The sequence below is a fragment of the Eurytemora carolleeae genome, unplaced genomic scaffold, assembly GCF_000591075.1.
Source record: "Eurytemora carolleeae unplaced genomic scaffold, Eaff_2.0 scaffold16, whole genome shotgun sequence".
Lineage (NCBI taxonomy): Eukaryota > Metazoa > Arthropoda > Copepoda > Calanoida > Temoridae > Eurytemora > Eurytemora carolleeae.
The window spans coordinates 218,372-239,677 of record NW_019396244.1 but is presented as its reverse complement, the minus strand read 5'-3'; the positions used below and the strand labels follow the sequence as shown (position 1 = coordinate 239,677).

General features: G+C 32.9%; 1 protein-coding gene across 1 annotated transcript in view; it reads right to left on the bottom strand.

The window, feature by feature from the left end:
• LOC111699226 (cAMP-specific 3',5'-cyclic phosphodiesterase) overlaps positions 1-21,306 on the bottom strand; it is a 132,616-nt gene that overhangs the window by 3,497 nt on the left and 107,813 nt on the right. The window contains exons 7-14 of the mRNA XM_023469839.1: positions 7,526-7,616; positions 4,285-4,493; positions 4,095-4,104; positions 3,190-3,286; positions 2,353-2,434; positions 1,567-1,672; positions 458-606; positions 183-305 (exon numbers count right to left, since the gene is read on the bottom strand). Coding sequence (XP_023325607.1) covers positions 183-305; positions 458-606; positions 1,567-1,672; positions 2,353-2,434; positions 3,190-3,286; positions 4,095-4,104; positions 4,285-4,493; positions 7,526-7,616 — 867 coding nt within the window. The remainder of the gene's footprint in view (positions 1-182; positions 306-457; positions 607-1,566; positions 1,673-2,352; positions 2,435-3,189; positions 3,287-4,094; positions 4,105-4,284; positions 4,494-7,525; positions 7,617-21,306) is intronic.

Genomic DNA, 21,306 nt, shown 5'->3' with positions numbered 1-21,306 from the left:
CTTGTCTTATACTTTAACCAACCTGTATTCTATCTGTGTAGTTGTCTAATAGGAGAACTCCACTACTAGGGGGGGGTGTACTTGTCTTATACTTTAACCAACCTGTATTCTATCTGTATAGTTGTCTAATAGAAGAACTCCACTACCAGGGGGGGGTGTACTTGTCTTATACTTTAACCAACCTGTATTCTATCTGTATAGTTGTCTAATAAAAGAACTCCACTTCCAGCAACTTTTTTAGTTTCCACCATAGTTTTAAGGTCAGCTAACAAGCTCATGTGTTTAGACATGTCAGTGGCTAGAACCTGCAGAAAAACAAGTTTAAAAGAATATTTCTCCAAAACTATTTTGAGCTGTGTAACGTTAGAGATGAAACATTTGTGTGATTTTAATATTTAAAACCAGGAAAATAATACGTTCAGAAATTCTTTCTCGTGGGAATTAAAGTTTCACTCACCATGTCTATGACCATCTTTCTGAGAGTTTGCCTCTGTTTCTTGTTGAGGTTTATGAATATATCACAGTCTGGGTTCTGGAGGAGTTTGAATGCTACAGCTAGATGATGGTTCTCCAATACGCTCTCATCATTATACATCAGCGCTAACTCTACACATATAATCATGTAAATACTAGTTCTCTAATACACTCTCATAATTATACATCAGCGCTAACTCTACACATATAATCATCTAATACACTCTCATCATTATACATCAGCGCTAACTCTACAAATATAATCATGTAAATACTAGTTCTCTAATACGCTCTCAACATTATATATCAGCGCTAACTCTACAAATATAATCATGTAAATACTAGTTCTCTAATACGCTCTTAACATTTTATATCAGCGCTAATTCTATATGTCAGCGCAAACTAACCAGGATATTAGGAACCTACCTGAGCTAGTATTGATGAGGAACCAGGATATTAGGAACCTACCTGAGCTATAAATATTAATGAGGAACCAGGATATTAGGAACCTACCTGAGCTAGTATTAATGAGGAACCAATACACAAGAAACCTACCTGAGCTAGTATTAATGAGGAACCAGGAACCTCCCTGAGCTGGCATTAATGAGGAACCATGATACCAGGAATCTACCTGAGCTGGTATTAATGAGGATCCAGGATACCAGAAACCTACCTGAGCTAGTATTAATGAGGAACCAGGATACCAGGAACCTACCTGAGCTAGTATTAATAAGGAACCAAGATATTAGGAACCTACCTGAGCTAGTATTAATTAGGAACCAGGATACCAGGAACCTACCTGAGCTAGTATTAATGAGGAACCAGGATACCAGGAACCTACCTGAGCTAGTATTAATGAGGAACCAGGATATTAGGAACCTACCTGAGTTAGTATTAATGAGGAACCAGGATACCAGGAACCTCCCTGAGCTAGTATTAATGAGGAACCAGGATACCAGGAACCTACCTGAGCTAGTATTAATGAGAAACCAGGATACCAGGAACCTACCTGAGCCAGTATTAATGAGGAATCAGGATACCAGGAACCTACCTGAGCTAGTATTAATGATAACCAGGATACCAGGAACCTACCTGAGCTAGTATTAATGAGGAACTGGTTTGTAAGTCCAGGATGGTCAACATCATGAATTGCCGCCGCGAATATTGCAGACATTACTTCCAGTGGAGTGAAGACAGACTAAGGTTAAAATTAAAAATCAAATAAATTTTTGATCAATCTTTTGCTAAAATTTAAATTTTACACCAATTTGTATTAAATATTTTAAATTGAACTTTAACAAACGTAATTTTGATAATTATTGAAAAAGATGAATGAAAATTTAAATGATTGAAATTTGCAGTACTTTCCCTTTTATTTTTATAATATTAAATAAAATGCTTACTGAAAATTCTTAATTTGTGTTTAACAAAATAAAGGTAGAGGTTAGAAGGTTCAAATTTGCTCTCTTATCTCATAAGTGTTAATTCAGGATTTCACTGTAATTAGGTTTGTTTCCTATTGGCAGAACCTATTAATTCTGTTTCCTGATTGGTCGAATTTGAAAAGAAATTGAGTCTTTGCCACAAACTCAAATTTGTTAATCCTTATATCTTTGCAAACTTTGATATTTCAAATTCAATTCATTTGATACAAAAAAAATCTTAGTTTGAAATATCTAAGGTATTTGGACATTGGTTGCAAAGATATAGGGATTAGAAAATTAGAGTATGTGGCAAAAACTGAATTCCTTAGCAGCATTAATAAATTCTGATCTCTGATTGGTCGAACTTGAAAAAATTCCAGAACTGTTATTGGTTGAATTCTAGTAACTGAACCAATGAGAGAACATGGTTAGGTTGCTAGCTAAGATGACCTACCTCCAGAGCTGGTGAGTTTAGAAGAACATGGGTAGATTGTGTGACGTCAGCAGCATGTATGCTATTGTGATATGGAACATCCCTATATACAATTATTTTCAAACAATCTTTTATCAAATTTAAATTCGTAAAATAAAACAAAAATACAATGATTGAAAGCTTGGAAAGCACGCATCTCTGATAAATGAGAGCAGGATAGTTCTTAAAGAAAACTTACTTTAAAAATGTTGCATATATTTAAATAAGGGGCGTACAGACCCCCCCCCCTTCCTCCCTTGGTACACCTCTAATTTAAATCTTACTTTTTAAGCATAAACAGATTACAGAAATAAAAAAGTTGATGATTTAATATTTTAAATAAAATGAAATAACTGAAAATTTCTTTTACTCGTAGTTTTTGGCGATAGTGTCCTACTATATTAAAATTATCTAACAGTTGAAGAACTTGGTTAGATAGTGTCCTACTATATTAAAATTATCTAACAGTTGAAGAACTTGGTTAGATAGTGTCCTACTATATTAAAATTATTAACAGTTGAAGAACTTGGTTAGATAGTGTCCTACTATATTAAAATTATTTAACAGTTGAAGAACTTGGTAAGAAAATAAATCGAGGTTTTGTCATAAACTTTTCTAATCTCTATATCCTCGCAATCTGATGGCCTGTCAACCTTTGATATTTCAAATTTTCATTATTTAAGCTAACAGTTTGTAGTTTGAAATATCCAAGGTCTACGACATTGTGGTGCAATATTTGAAGGATTGGAAAGTTTCTGACAAAGTTTTAATTCCTTTACACATTTTTGTTGTAAACTAAGGATTGATTTGAATATTTTCCTGATGTAGTGGTCCTCCAGGGTCTGCAGGAAGTTGATGAAAACCTTCCCCGGGATCTTGAAGGTTTTCATCAGCTCACGTTCCTGAATACAATCAACTTATTATAGGTAGGGGGGGAGGGGGTTAGAAATAAAACGATATTTTTTGTAAATTATGATATTGTACAATATATCAAGTTAAAAAGAATAGAAGAATATGCAAAAAACGGTTTATTAACATTAAGAGCTTGTCATTAAACTGGTGCGAGCTATTAAGATGCCACCTATACCCAAAAATCTGGTGTCATGATTCAAGAACCTTTGAATCCGATAGCACATTGTTTTAAAAATAAAATAATATAGATTTTTCCTAAAAATTAAACAGTGATAAAAATGTATTAAAATGATTTGACAACTTTGTAAAAATGAAGAAAAACACTTAAAGGTGTTAATAAGATTCAAACAAATTAAACATTTTCTAAAAATATACTAATTTCTAAATTTGGAGGAAAAATGTTATATTTTGTTTAAAGAAAATTCTTAAAGAGACTGTAAGCGTAATTTCAAGTGACCCTCCATGAAAATATGATAATGTCCGATTCACAACGGTATCCTTAAAAGCGTATGAAATAGAAATAAATCTTTATGATTTTAAAAACTAATTGCTTTTAACTGTGGTTAATCTACAGAAACATTTTGCAAATTTCTACTGAAGCAAAATGTATAATGATTATCAAAATTAAAATTGCAAGTTCTCCGCTATCATTTTGAAGGGTACCGTGTAGTGAATATTTGATGCCACTATTACTTTAAAGAGTCACTTTGAATTACGTTCACATTCCCTTTAAGCCGGAGGGATACATTTTGAGAAAGCTTGTACGCGGCAAGATAAAGTGAATAACGTTAGTGCATGACAGCAATAATCACTTGACATAATCTAATCAAAAATTAATCAAAATATGCATTTATAAATTTTGGGAAATATTTGGATATCCTTGACATAACTCAAGTAAATACTGTACTGTACTGTACTGTACTGTACTGTACTGTACTGTACTGTACTGTACTGTACTGTACTGTACTGTACTGTACTGTACTGCAATGTTCTGCACTGTACCTGTGCAAGGTCCTCTGGATGTTTACTCTCTACTCCGTACTCAGGAAGTTTACTACCGCTAAAGCTGTTTGTGTGTCCCAAGGGTTTTTTAACTCCAGATATCTGGGACAGGGGTGGAGCTATCTTACCCCGCCCATTCCCTTTACTGCGTTGATGACTATCATCTTCAGAGAGTCGTAGATTGTTGATATCAACCTCTTGCTGTTTATCTAAACAAAAACAATTATTTTTAATTAACTATCGCTTCAAAAAATTCTTTTATGTCATTTTTCGCATTTACGAGATTAGGAATTTCGCATTTACGAGATTTGGAATTTCGTATTTACGAGATTAGGAATTTCGCATTTACGAGATTAGGAATTTCGCATTTACGAGATTTGGAATTTCGTATTTACGAGATTAGGAATTTCGTATTTACGAGATTAGGAATTTCCTATTTACGAGATTAGGAATTTCGTATTTACGAGATTAGGAATTTCGTATTTACGAGATTAGGAATTTCGTATTTACGAGATTAGGAATACCAGCATTTGACAAACAAAAAGTTGATTTTGTTTATTTTTGATATTCATTCAAAAGATTTTTTTTGCAAAAATTAGAAATTATATAGTTTATGTTTACATACAGATCAATTTTTGCTCCTAAACCTATTAAATGTATTGTACTGGGATTACGTTTTTATTATTAAATAATGTGACCTCTGGTTTCAGAATAAAATATAATTTCTGGTTTCAGGAAAAATAATACTGGTTTCGGTTTCTGGAAGGATATAATTTCTGGTTTCTGGAAGGATATAATGTCTGGTTTCAGGAAGGATAAAATTTCTGGTTTCAGGAAGGATAAAATTTCTGGTTTCAGGAAGGATAAAATTTCTGGTTTCAGGAAGGGTATAATTTCTGGTTTCAGGAAAAATAATACTGGTTTCGGTTTCTGGAAGGATATAAATTCTGGTTTCAGGAAGGATAAAATTTCTGGTTTCAGGAAGGATAAAATTTCTGGTTTCTGGAAGGATATAATTTCTGGTTTCAGGAAGGATAAAATTTCTGGTTTCAGGAAGGATATAATTTCTGGTTTCAAGAAGGATTTAATTTCTGGTTTCAAGAAGGATTTAATTTCTGGTTTCAGGAAGGATATAATTTCTGGTTTCAGGAAGGATAAAATTTCTGGTTTCAGGAAGGATATAATTTCTGGTTTCTGGAAAAATATAATTTCTGGTTTCAGGAAGGATATAATTTCTGGTTTCAGGAAGGATATAATTTTTGGTTTCAGGAAGGATATAATTTCTGGTTTCAGGAAGGATATAATTTCTGGTTTCAGGAAGGATTAAATTTCTGGTTTCTGGAAAAATATAATTTCTGGTTTCAGGAAAGATATAATTTCTGGTTTCAGGAAGGATATCATTTCTGGTTTCAGGAAGGATTTAATTTCTGGTTTCTGGAAAAATAAAATTTCTGGTTTCAGGAAGGATATAATTTCTGGTTTCAGGAAGGATATAACTTCTGGTTTCAGGAAGGATAAAATTTCTGGTTTCAGGAAGGATATAATTTCTGGTTTCAAGAAGGATTTAATTTCTGGTTTATGGAAAAATATAATTTCTGGTTTCAAGAAGGATTTAATTTCTGGTTTCTCTGGAAATATAATTTCTGGTTTCTGTAGAAATATAACTTCTGGTTTCTAGAAAAATATAATTTCTTGTTTCTGGAAAAATATAATTTCTGGTTTCCAGAGAAATCTAATTTCTGGTTTCTGGAAAAATATTACTTCTGGTACATTTTGGGAAAAATTGTAATACTTCTTGTTCAGGTTTAGAAGCCCTTCATAATATTTTATTTCTAATCATTGTGAACTCCTTTATAATAATATTTTATTCCTAATCATTGTGAACTCCTCTATAAGAATATTTTATTTCTAATCATTGTGAACTCCTCTATAAGAATATTTTATTCCTAATCATTGTGAACTCCTCTATAAGAATATTTTATTCCTAATCATTGTGAACTCCTCTATAAGAATATTCTATTCCTAATCATTGTGAACTCCTTTATAAGAATATTTTATTCCTAATCATTGTAAAATCCTTTATAAGAATATTCTATTCCTTATCATTGTGAACTCCTTTATAATAATATTTTATTCCTAATCATTGTGAACTCCTTTTTAATAATATTTCATTTCTAATCATTGTGAACTTCTTTATAATAATATTTTATTCCTAATCATTGTGAACTCCTCTATAAGAATATTTTATTCCTAATCATTGTGAACTCCTCTATAAGAATATTTTATTTCTAATCATTGTGAACTTCTTTATAATAATATTTTATTCCTAATCATTGTTCCTCTATAAGAATATTTTATTCCTAATCATTGTGAACTCCTCTATAAGAATATTTTATTCCTAATCATTGTGAACTCCTCTATAAGAATATTTTTGATGAAACAGTTTTGCAAGCCTTTGTACATAAAATTATAAAACCTTAAGTAAATATAAATTTTACGACGCTGGAATTCTATAAAGAACACTAGAAATTTGTTAAACAATAAATAAGTTCAAAAGTTAGAAAAATTCCACTCTAATTCAGAAAATGGTAAAGAATAAATTTTTACCCAAGAAAGTGATTCACCTAAGAACGATAAAACCAATATTGCATCAGTTTCATATTTACTAAAATATTACACAAGAAATAATAAAAACCATTTAAATTGTTGAATGTCACTGTTACCATAAGTAACACGGATTAAATTAATGTGTCGGCAGAAATGAATAAATATTACAAACAAAAAATAAAAAATAAAATAAATTTCAAAGAAGATGTTATATATGATGGAGTTAAAAAGTATATGAATTTATAAATGAAGGTGTTACAAGTAGATAAAGTGGTACAAATTGAAAACACGTTACCAATATTACCAAGAAGGTTTCACAAATATTTACTAAATGTCACCTAAGAAGGTGTTACAAAATGGTACTAAATGTTACCGAAGAAGGTGTTACAAAATTTTACTAAATATTACCTAAGAAGATTTTACATAAGGTTACTAAATGTTACCTAGGAAGGTTTTAAAAATGTTACGAAATGTTACCTAAGAAATAATTACAAAATATTACTAAATATTACCAAGAAGGTTTTACTAAATATTACCAAGGTGGTGTTACAAAATGTTACTAAATATTACCTAAGATGTTACAAAATGTTACTAAATGTTACCTAAGATGTTACAAAATGTTACTAAATGTTACCTAAGAAGGTGCTACAGATATATTCAGATATCTGGTTTCCGGATTTAGACTCGGAGAAGTGACTGAGTTCTTTGTTCAGCATCCGTTTAAACTAAAACAAGAAAAAAAGATTAAAACAAAAATATTATATTCCTACAAATATTAACATGGATATTGAATTTGTTAACGTTTTTTTATTGTTAATTCTAGATCGTCTCAATGTTAAAAATAATCTTTTAAAAATGATTGAACCTAAAGCTAGTTTTTAAACATTTAAAATAACACTCTAAGTCTAAACCATGGCCTACTTTTTATACTGTCCATTTTTGCATTTTCTTCAAGCTTCCTAGTTTGAAACCTAATATTCTTGAGATATGTTTATTCTTCCTCAATTACCAAATAGAGATGGAGTTGAGAACCTTTTTTAACTTAGTTTTTTTTTATGGATTCTCTTTTACAACACACTTTTCAGGTTTTACATCTTGATAACATACTTTTTTATAGATTCTCTTTTACAACACACTTTTCAAGATTCTCTTTTACAACACACTTTTCAAATTTTATATCTTGATAACATACTTTTTTATAGATTCTCTTTTACAACACACTTTTCAGGTTTTACATTTTGATAACATATTTTTTTAAATTAAGTATTTTAAGAATGCCATTATGGTGACCCAGAAACATGAGATTAAAATTTTTATAAAATATAAGATATATACATTTTGGCTTTAATCTTCATTTCTATTTTAACCATCTTTTAAAATGAAAATGGGGGAAAAAATGTAATGTTTGGGGGAAAAAATGTCTAAATTTTTTATCGCTTTTTTTGGCAAGGAACTTTCGCAGAAAAAAACAGTACATTTTTTTCTCTCGAAGATTTAAAAAATATATTTGAAAGATGAAAGGCCCTTCCTAGCCTGGGTAGTGGGTAACCAACTGTGTTGACGCAGCATGGATTTATAGTATCCTCCCATATATATATATATCTTAACAAGTAAGTTCTGCGGAATTGGGAAGGTCGGGACAGTTTACGTCACGATGACGTCATAAGATCTCCGGTAGATGCTAAACCTAGAAGAATAAACCTAGATTTAACAGAGAAGTAAACTCAGGTTGGATTATGGTTCATGAGATGCAGTGTGTTTCAGAAAACATTGAACCTTAATGTATAAAAGAACCCAGGTTGGATTAGGGTTCATAAGTTGCAGTATGTTTCAGAAAACATTAAACCTTCAATGTATAAAAGAACTTAGGTTGGATTAGGGTTCATGAGATGCAGTGTGTTTCAGAAAACATTAAACCATAAATGTATAAAAAGAACTCAGGTTGGAATAGGGTTCATGAGATGCAGTATGTTTCAGAAAACATTAAACCTTCAATGTATAAAAGAACTTAGGTTGGATTAGGGTTCATGAGATGCAGTGTGTTTCAGAAAACATTAAACCATAAATGTATAAAAAGAACTCAGGTTGGAATAGGGTTCATGAGATGCAGTGTGTTTCAGAAAACATTAAACCTTCAATGTATAAAAGAACTTAGGTTGGATTAGGGTTCATGAGATGCAGTGTGTTTCAGAAAACATTAAACCTTCAATGTATAAAAGAAATCAGGTTGGATTAGGGTTCATGAGATGCAGTGTGTTTCAGAAAACATTAAGCCTTCAATGTATAAAAGAACTCAGGTTGGATTAAGGTTCAGAAGGTGTAGTGTGTTTCAAAAAACATTAAACCTTCAATGAATAAAAAGAACTCAGGTTGGATAAGGGTTCAGAAGGTGCAGTGTGTTTCAGAAAACATTAAACCTTCAATATTTAAAGGAATCTCATATTGAATGATGAATTCAGATGTTCCTTAGCAAACTCGATCTGTAAAATTTGACCCAAGCACAAAAAAAATTTCAAACTCTTTTAAGATTTTTTTCTCATTTGTTCTTTGATTCCTACAAATTACTCCTTTATTAAACTACTTCTTCTTAACAAGCTCTTACACAAAAATTAGAATTTTGTCAATTAATAAACTCAAGCTAAAAACTCGCGGCCTAAAGTTTTAAAATGTTCATGTCTAGGGCTTCTGTCAAGTAAAAGTTGGTATGGGAAAACCCTTCCCAAGCTGACTTGATCTTAGGAACTGATGAATATTTTCAATCCCTTCTGCACTTAACAAACAGGTTTTTCACGAACGTTGAAAAGATAATTTTATCAGGAATTTCTTCACGCAAAATTTAAAAAAGTGTTTATAATAGTTTTAAAAAAAATCTTCCCTTATTTTTGAGAGTATATCCTTTTTTAGAATCGCTAGCGATTTTTATCAAGGCCAGTCATAACCCCCCCCCCTTTAATCAAACGAACACTCCCTTTAAAATTGAAAATATTGAACCTTTCTCCGAATCATTCGATTTCGTGTTATTTTCACCATTTTCACTCTACTCCAGCATTGATGCTTCCTTGGTTTTATGTATACAATACAATACATAGACTAGAATACTCTTCACAGCGATTCAAAGGTTCCAAGCTCCTACTATGAGACTTTTGACAATTCCTTTTTAAAACTTAAGCTACGAACAGGTGCTTTTTCGTTCTAAAATGTACAGGTCTAGGTCTACATAAAGTATACGTGAGTAAGACAAAGTCAACCCAGTCTGGATCTATGTGTCTTATCCTTACTCCAATACAGTTAAAATATACTGACGCTATTTTCAGGAAATCCTTCCTAACTAAAGATAGAAACTTTAATGAAGACAAACAAATCAATGTTTATCCCGTGTTAATACTATAATCCAGTTAGATAACAATAAAAAAAGAGCTTTATATCACCGCTATACGTGACGCTAGTGAAATGTCCTTACGTCTAAATATACACAAATAAAAAATTGTATAATTTTAACATATAATTGTATGATGGTATACATTAGTTCATAGCAAATTAGCAATACATGTAAAAAGGCCTTTCATACCAGTATTATTGATTATAACAGTACACTTCTTATGATAAGATTCTCTACTGAAATTCTGAAGAAAGTATTACATTCATATGTAAAATATGTATGATATAAATGCACCATGAAGTATGTAATTTATTTTCTAAGAAATAGTTACTTGATTTTAAAGCTTTTGTTATCTTACTGACATTTGCAAAAAAAAACTGAACAATTTATCATCTTCGTAAGAATTTTGGATCGTACTCGTTAAAAAAAAAAACTTGAAAAAAGTTTATTGTTAATTCTAATTTTGTGATGAATCACTGGTATTCTATAGAGAACTACAGCATAGAGTTACTCTACCCACAAAATTACACCCCCCCCCTTCCCCCTCCCCTCGGTTTTTTTTTAACGCTGTTTTGATAATCCTGAAGAAATGGCGGATTTGAAAGGTTGGATTAACATTACTCCGCAAGTTTGTCCTAGGATTAAAAAATGTCAGACTATCTCCGGCTAAAATAAATAACAAAAAAACCGTAGCCTATTTTACCAATTAAATAAGGAAAAATTAAGAGTAACGAATGTGTATGGCACAGTTATACTTAGGTTCTCCCAATTAGTGGAATGTGTTTCTTCTTGATCATAATTGAAGAAAAAATCCAGCCAGTCACTATATTTTCAGTAGAAGTAAATATTTTTCCATTTACTGATAGTGCCGATTGAAGGATTCATAACTCTGATTGGATAATGAGATAGATATAAAGATAGATGTAACCGCCATACTGTTTCTATTGGTTCAGAATAGAAAATTAAACGCATTATACTTTTCTCTATAGTAGTCTACTAATTACTAAGAGCAACAGCCTGAGACAGAATTTAAAGAAATTTGAGCCGCGACTTAAATTTAGGGGGGGGGGCATGGGACGTCTACACAGAGATTAAGACAACCGCCCCCCCCCCCCCAGCCTTTATAGGGTTAAGGTAAATTGATTTATGATGGTACATCCAAACTAACAGAAAGATCCACTCAATTTAGAATTCTTAAACCATGCTAAAACCTTCCTGTGCCCTGTGCACTGTTAAAAAAACATTAACTTGCTTCAAGCTATTTTTTTTCTAACAGTGTTGTAATAACTTCTACCGAGTTCCTTAACCAAAATTTGAGGCAAATCTGTCAAGAGGTTGCTCAGTGTTTATCAGACAGACAAGCAGACTACTTTATATTTATATATATCATAGATAATACATAGGGTTTCCATTCGCAAAACTTTTGCGCAATTTTTGCGGAAAGAAACGCAAAATTTTTCTTTCTTTGCGCATCAGTTTTGCGCGAAAAAACAACAATTTGCGCAATCATTCGCAAAAGTCATTTCGCGCAAAATTGCCCTATTCCGCTTTTGCGAAACTCAAGTTTTGCGCAATNATAATACAGATACAAGAAGATAGACAGACAAGCAGGCTACTTTATATTTATATATATCATAGATAATACAGATACAAGAAGATAGACAGACAAGCAGACTACTTTATATTTATATATATCATAGATAATACAGATACAAGAAGATAGAGAAGGAGTGAAGATTTTTAAATTGTAACTTAAACATTATTTTTCAATTATGAAAAGGAGAAAATAAATCCGTCTATTTTAGATTCTCCCACCGTGAGCCCATTTGGCATTTTTTTCTGGCATTTAATTCTTCATTTTTTTGTTTTGGAAGGGGTGGGGGATGATAAAATGATTTAAAATCGGTCGGCAAAATGCTAAAACAATAGAGTTTCTTGAGAATTTTTTTTAGATCGCAAAGAAAACTTTTGAAAAGCATTTTTATCAGATTTATATGAGAACAACAAGATCTCTAGTTAATCAGTCAGATTTTCTAAATAATTCTTAAATCATTTTCGTTAAATCTAGACAATTCTTCTCTTTATTTGTAAATCATGTTCAATTCAAATCTATATCTATGTTAAATGTTATATTCTAGATCGCGTTATTTAAAACTTTTTTTTGTGCTGTACTAACATTTAAAATAAAATGTCAAAAAAAATCAATCTACCAAAAAAACTTTCTAAAAGCCTATGTGTTCCTGCAGTACCTGCTTGACCTTTCTCAGTTCCTTCTTAACCCAGTACATATGTACACAATGAACTCGCTCATACAATTCCAGACTAGAGGCAAGCAGTACAAATGTACTCAACAAGAAAAATATGCTACATAAATGTTTAGCCGCCATCTTGGAATTGTTTTACTTCTGTATGAATAATATTTAGTCTTTTTTTAGATTCATGAATCATTAATTAATGCAGATGTAATATTATTTCAGATTATATTAGTTATTGTGTGATGTTTTATGCAAATCAAGGAATGTATTCCAGGAACTTTCATAAAAGTGTACTGCAGTTTCTGGGAAGAAAGTAAACAAAGTTAGTGCTGCTCAGGTCAAGTTTCGTTTTTATTCCTCTCCAAGAAACCTCGGTACACTTTTAATGTAAACAAAGATATTGGATATTGTGAGCATGGAAACTCTTGTATTGTGGATATCGAGATCAATGCTTAGATCCCCTCTTTTTGTTAATCTGTAGATTAATTTAATCTGAAATTCGATAAATTAGAGCATTGCTTGCATAAACCAAACAGCCAATCAATCCGGGAAATTTGCGCTCAATCAGTGAGGTATCTCTCATTGGTCGGAACCTAGCATGGATATTTAAAAGAGATGATTAAGCAGACAATCAAGAGTGTCCACAGTGGATATCGAGATTAATCGAACATGATTAATCCAACACAAGAGTGACCAGCTCTAGTAAATTCTTTTAAGTTGAAAATTACCACATTTTCATGCGACGTTAAAGAATTCTAAATCGTATTGTGAGTGAAGTTAAAGGAAGTGATGATTTGATGACTGCATGTATTCCTGTCTTTGAAATCTGGGTGCCCATACTCGTGAATCCAGGTTTGTATGAGACTATTATCATGTAAACTGTTTCTTGAGCTAAATCACAGATTAAGATATTACAAAACTTGAATTTAACTTTATCTTTTCTTAATTACATCTTTCTATTAGAAATTGAAACCTTTCTTCTGAAAACCTTAATAAAAGGGACTGTGGTTGGAATTTCAAGAGACATTTAATCTAAAAAAGGGGAATGCCTGGTTCACAACGATTCTTCTTTTACTTTTATCTAATTAATAATGTGGACAAAATCGTCGATTTACAGCTTTTCCATTATTTCTGAAGCAGAAATGCATAAGCCACATAAAAAAAAACCACAGTTGAAAATAATCAACTTTCATAATGAAGATAATTGATATCTCATACATTCTTAATCAAACAAAGCTGTTACGGTACTATTGTGAATCAGACATGCCACAATTACGTTTACAGTCCTTTTTATATCCTGAAACCTGAAACACAAAAAAACACAACCATGAACCTGAGATACTAAAACATAAAACCCCAAACCTACCAATCTGACATATGAGACCTGATACCCGAATCCATAACCGAATCCTAGGAAACTATAAAAACTAGAATCCTGAAACCTAAAACATGAAACTGATAAAACTGAACCCTGAACCTCAACCTATTCTGAACCTCGCATGTGAAACCCAAAATGTAATCCAAATCGAAAAGCATAAAAGATCTAAACCTCAAAACCTGTGCTGAGAAAACTGAATCTGGTGCAATTGTCCCAAAAACCAGTCATAAATAATGGTTTATTATCGTAATTCTTCAATTTTACTGTAATGTGTCTCATACACTGCAATATCTCAATTAAACTGAAAAGCTTTAAAAATTCTGTTTCATATTGACAATAAATGGAGAAACGGACATTTTCTGATCCAGTTTTCCCCGATTTTTAAATTCTCCATTTCTATTTTTCTTGAATAAAAAATCTGCTCCTGAGAAGATTTGTTGATGACCGTCGAGCTAGTGAAGGTTGGGTTTCTCCGCAGAGCTCCGGATGCTCTTTCCAGTTCTCAATTCCAATCCGTTCTCTCAGATCTAAACTCTCTCTTCTCCATCCCCCCTTCTCCGGAACCCAAACCAAGGACTGGGATTCCCAAGATTCACTATTTTGTTCAGTCTCTTCTCTCTCCTCTTTTCTGCCTCCAGCTTCTCTGTTTGGATCTAATTCTGATTTCCACCCGATATTGCTGGAGCGTCGAGGTTTGTAATAATATTTCTTAAATCAGATTCATTTTATTCACTTTCCGTCCTGCTGTCACTTATACTTTTAAATTATAAGATATAATTTGAATTTCTATGTTTGACAGGAATACTTCTGTCGATTAAAAATTCAATCTTGTCAAATCAATTTGTTGTTTGTATAATTTTCCGTCAAAAATATGAAATATTTTGGAGATTTGCCAGAAATAAGTTTAAACTGTACAATCAGTACGATTGCATCAAAAATATAAATCCGGGGGTAATCATTGGCATAGATATAAGGAATATCGTTCTAATTACAAGTAACCCTTCTTTTGAAGAGAGCAATCTTTATTAAAATCTCAACCCTTTTATCTGATCAATAATGTAGAAGATATCATCGTCTATCTAGCTTGAACATTATTCAATTCTTAAAATTTCAACTATTGTTTCTGTAGCAAATCTCATTTATAGAGAAACAGAATTAAAAATAACCAGTAATTAATGAGGTATAATGGATACCATGTAATTAAATGGATACCTTGTAAATTAATGGATACCATGTAAATTAGTGGATACCATGTAAATTAATGGATACCTTGTAAATTAATGATCAGACAAAGGTTAAAAGTACGGTCGTAAATCAGATATCCTAATCTAGAAATGAAAGTCGCTTGAAATTATTGCTACAATTGTTTTTGCTTTTATTCACACTGTGACTCAAAATGTGCACGCTCGCACACAAAAAACTATTAGCATTTTGCCAATTACTTCATATGCTTGAAACGATCTTATTGTAGTTTTTAAATGCAAATGTCTAGGGCTTCTAAAAATTTATTAGCGAGTTAGAAAGGTGAAACCAATGGCCAAGGAATTGCGACACTTCAAAGTCGACCAAATCACGAAAATTGATACAAAACTTTCCCGACAGTGTCTTAATCTTTGTGTGCAGCTTTAAGCCCAATAAAATTTGGTTTGAAAAAGCCCGGAAAAAAAGTTTTTAATGAGAATGAATCCCTCAAGGATATCTTGATCTTCTTCCTCCTCCTCTTCACTATTCTCCTCTTCAGATGTATCAAGATCAACCTCCTTGAGTACCTGGAGATGGTGATATCCTTCAAGAAGTATTAGTTTCATTCAAGAAGGGAAAGAGGGGAAAGATCTACAAACTGTTAAAACAAATCATGTTACTCTCCAAAGTGTGAAATCAGAAAAAATGATTTATCAGATCCTAGAATGCATGATGTTCCTGCTTAAAGATAAAATCATCAATTCAAGATTATCTTTCCGCAATCATCTTGGTGACATGATATCTTTAAAAGTTTCAAAAACGAATTTTCTAGCTTAGCTACTAATCAATATATCATAGGGGGCATCATTTTTAAGAATAAGTTTATTATAGATTTGATGAATCCTATTAATCCTTTTCTTTGCTGTTTCATTCCAACCAACATCTTTAGGAAACTGTTTGATTCCTCACTGAAAGCCAAAAAAAAAATAAAAAAAATTATGTACATTCCTTTTTGAGTTTAAAAGAATATCTGAACAATTCTAGTTCTTGAATCTATTGGCTTTGTCCCTGAGCAAATGCATTTTATGGAGCAGCTCCCTATCCCTGGAGCTATCCACCTGCTCTATTTGAATACGAACAGAGGGGGTCTGCTTCCTTGTCTCCAGGTCCCCCAGGAAGAACTGGAAGATGATCTTGACCATCTGGAGAAGCAACCACATGATGATGATAAAGAGTTGAACCAGGAAATACATGTATAAACCTCACTCATGACAGTATAGCAGAGTTCACATTTAACAGGTCACAGAGTGTTGGAAGTATTGAGATATCATGGCTCGGCTCATTCGATTTGGAGCACTGTCTTGAGTTTAACAATATAATTAATAATTAGATTGTACACCCTCACTGTACAGATGTGCATGTAAAATGTTTGAGTACTACTGTACATGCACAGAGCTGGATATATATGCTTGCTAGAGCGGAGGCAGGTACAAACTGAAGAGCTGGGTTGACCGACTAGGGTAGTCACACTCAGTTTACAGGAAATCATTTAATCAATAAATACGAGTTCAAACAGATCAAAATTGACAGGAGAGGTCGACGAGGGAAAAAATAATATTACACATGTAAAAAAAAATTATTTGATGAGACCAGTTAAGGCTTCAAAATTTTCAAAAGATATAAATTTTATGTTTATAATTTCTTTTCAACCCTTTTTTGTTGAAAGTGCAGACTTAAACATATCAGGCAGGAAATCTTGATGCTAGGACAGGAAACTTAACAAGCAGGAAATATGAAAGACAGAAATCCCCACGGACAGAAAATCTTACAGCAAGAAAATGATTGAGCAGGAACGAAAAAATTAATTATTTATATTTATCCTTTACTTAACCAGGCCATCAACTCCTGAAGCCTCCCAGCAAAAAGAATATTGAACTGAAATCTCAGCAAAATTTAAATGAAGCAAAATTTCGCACTAACACACTTCCCACCTTGCTCCAGATGTTGGGATATTTGAGAAGAAGAAAAAGGTTGAATTAAAACATCAAAAGTTCCAGATCGTTAACAAGAAATCGGATACCTGAGATCAAGCTGGAGATTTGGAGAAATTTGAAAATCAGAAAATTGGCGAAAGATGGGGGGGGGGGGTTATGAACACATATGTTCAATGATTATTACTCCATACTTCAAAACAAAAAGGAAAGTAAATCAAAGAATGAGAGACAGTATGAAATCCAGAGAAAAAATAGAATACTGTCTCAGAAAATTACTGTTCATGTAATGCTCCCTAAACCATAGGAGAACACAATTATGTAATTCGTGCCTTGATAAACCATTAGGAGTACACAATTATGTAATTCGTGCCCCCCTCAACCATAGGAGAACCCAGTTATGTAATGTGTGGCCCCTCAACCATAGGAGAACCCAGTTATGTAATGTGTGGCCCCTTAACCATAAGAGAACCTAGTTATGTAATGTGTGGCCCCTTAACCATAGGAGAACCCAGTTATGTAATGTGTGGCCCATTAACCATAGGAGAACCTAGTTATGTAATTCGTGCCCCCTCAACCAAAGGAGAACCCTGTTATGTAATTCGTGCCCCCTCAACCATAGGAGAACCTAGTTATGTAATTCGTGCCCCTTATTAATTATAGGAGAACCCAGTTATGAAATACGCGCCCCCCTCAACTATAGGAGAACCCAGTTATGTAATTCGTGCCCCCTCAACCATAGGAAAACCTAGTTATGTAATGTGTGGCCCCTCAACCATAGGAGAACCCAGTTATGTAATTCGTGCCCCCTCAACCATAGGAAAACCTAGTTATGTAATGTGTGGCCCCTCAACCATAGGAGAACCTAGTTATGTAATGTGTGGCTTCTTAACTATAGGAGAACCTAGTTATGTAATGTGTGGCCCCTTAACCATAGGAGAACCTAGTTATGTAATTCGTGCCCTTATTAACCACAGGAGAACCCTGTTATGTAATGTGTGGCCCCTCAACCATAGGAAAACCTAGTTATGTAATGTGTGGCCCCTTAACCATAGGAGAACCTAGTTATGTAATTCGTGCCCTTATTAACCACAGGAGAACCCAGTTACGTAATTTGTGACCCCCTTAAACATAGGAGAACCCAATTATGTGATGCGTGCCCTTATTAACCATAGGAGAACCTAGTTATGTGATTCGCGCCCTTATTAACCATAGAAGAACCCAGTTATGAAATACGCGCCCCTCTTAACCATAGGAGAACCTAGTTATGTAATTTGTGCCATAGGAAAATGTAGTTTTATAATTCGTACCATAGGAAAACCTAGTTATGTAATTCGTGCCCCCCCCCCTCAACCATAGGAGAACCTAGTTATGCAATTCGTGCCCTTATTAACCATAGGAGAACCCAGTTATGAAATACGCGCCCCCTTAACAATAGGAGAACCTAGTTATGTAATTCTCTACAAGCTGGTCCAGACGAGAAACATTAAATAAGTAAATTGGGAAGTGGAAATTATGTAAGATGATAAGTCAAGTTATCAACAAGATACCATCATGCACCTTTCAAAATCAATTCAATTTACTTTTTAAATTTACGTTATATTTACTTTAAAATTTGCTTTAAATTCATAATCATATTCATATCAATTCTATTAATACTTATAACATGCTTGAAGCTTGATGAAAAGTATTAACTTTTCGCATAGACTGCTATAAGAAATTGCATGTATTTTCGCATAGACTGCTATAAGAAATTGCATGTATTTTCGCATAGACTGCTATAAGAAATTGCATGTATTTTCGCATAGACTGCTATAAGAAATTGCATGTATTTTCAAGAGTGAGTCTACTTTAAAGTATCCAAATGCCATAAATAAATAAATAAACGATTAACATATACTTTTTTGTAGCCCTAGGTATGTATATTTTAAAGGTTCGTGCAAGGATTTTAGTGTGTAAGGGACTGTTGTTGAAATAATAAATGACCCTTAAATAAAAAAACAGTGGCATATCAGATTCACTACGGTACTCTTCACACATTAATCTGATTAATAATGTGAAACATAACGTCGTTCATCTGGCTTGAAATGTGTTTAATTCTGCTAACTTTACTTGTTTTTGAAGCAAGAAATGCGCAAGTAAATTTTGCAGAGAAACAACAAAGGAAAATGAACAGTTTTCATAAAAAACATGCATATCCAATTCAAACAAAGCTTTAAATGAATCGGATATGTCACTCTATCAAGGGATAGGCACTTGAAATTACGTTTACACTCCCTCTAAACGTCTAACTTTATTGTGTGTGAGTGAGTGTGTGTGTGTGACTAGGATAAGAAGGTCTAATGGGCTCTCTCCATTTTTAATAAAAAACCTTAATAGAAATATCTAAATATAAAGTAAAGACCACTGCAGCAGCAGGAAATAGAACTTGTTAAATGTTTTGATTGTTTTTTAATATTTTATGTTTTTAAATTATTCAGAAATTAAGGAGCTTCAATTACTTCTTCTTGGTGGTTGTATTTATAGTTTTACCTAATTTTCCCTGTTCACGCAAACTGTTGTTAATTATTCAAAGACCGCAGGATCACACAATGAAAATGAGAATTCATTCAAAGACATTCATTTATAGGAAAATTTTAAAGCCAAAGCTTCTCTATAATATTTTTAGAATGTATTTTGATAAGTTTTGAGAGATTATATATATTGCAAGAACACTTTGAACACTTTGTACTTCACCAGTCAGAAGTCCAATCAAAAACTTTAAATAAGATATTATTGGTATTTTTAAAAACACGATTTCTCGGTTTTCCATTGGTCGGATGTCTCTAGGGTTTTCATTGGTTGGAATTGTCTCTAGGTTTTCCATTGGTCGGTTGTCTCTAAGTTTTCCATTGGTTGGTTCTCTTTAGATTTTCCATTGGTTGGTTGTCTCTAGGTTTTCCATTGGTCGATTGTCTCTAGGTTTTCTATTGGTCGGTTGTCTCTAGGTTTTCCATTGGTCGATTGTCTCTAGGTTTTCCATTAGGCGGTTGTCTCTAAGTTTTCCATTGGTCGATTGTCTCTAGGTTTCCATTGTCAGTTCTCTTTAAGTTTTCCGTTGGTGGGTTGTCACTAGGTTTTCCATTGGTCGCTTGCCTCCAGGTTTTAATTAAAAACTGAGTTCCAATGTCAGGGTTAATGGATGGTAAGGTTAGATTGAATACATAAGATACAACTACAAGATAAAAACCTAGAGTCCTTGGGAACCAGGGATCCATAGAACCATATAGCCATAGAACCATGTAGCCATGGAACCATATAGCCATAGAACCATATAGCCATAGAACCATATAACCATGGAACCATAGAACCATATAATTATGGAACCATTAAACATTAGAACCTTTGAATGTTTGAAATTTAAAACTATGTAACCATAGAACCATAGAACCAAGGAGCCATGGAACCCTGGAACCCTGAAACCATAGAAACATAGAACCATGAAACCATAATACCATGAAACCGTAGAACTGCGTGAAACCATGGAACCATAATGCCATGAAGCTATAAAACTGTAAAAACATGAAACCATAGAACCATTAAACAATGAAACCATGGAACCATGGAACCATGATACCATGAAACCGTAGTATCCTGAAACCACAAAATCACGGCAATTAGAACCATTGAACAATGGCAAAATATAACTATAGAATATGGATCTGTAGAACCATGGAACCATATAACCTTTTGGAAATGGAACCATAGAACCATGGAACCATAGAACCATGGAACCATAGAACCATGGAGCCATGGAGCCATGGGACCATGGAACCATAGAACCATGGAGCCATGAAACCATAAGATCCAAACAAACAAAGAAGCTTGGAAGCTAAGAGGTAGGAACTAACGAGATCATGAGATCTGAAACTTAGGAGCCCCTCTGGAACTCATCAACCCTGCACCCGTAGCAACAGAACATTAAACCATGAAACCTTGAAGCCTATAAGAACCACAGAACCATGAAACACTTAAGCCTTTCAATATAAAACTAATCAATATCAGAAACATAAAAACTCCTGAAACCAAAATTTGCCAAGAAAAATCCCCAACACCAAAATTCAATTCTTCATTTCTGCGTTTGGTTTAAGATTAAAAATGCAATAAATTTGGATTGATTGTTTCTATTGTTTTAGAAGAACTAGATTAAGTTAAGGAACAAGAATTCTATAAAGCTGATCAAGTTAATAC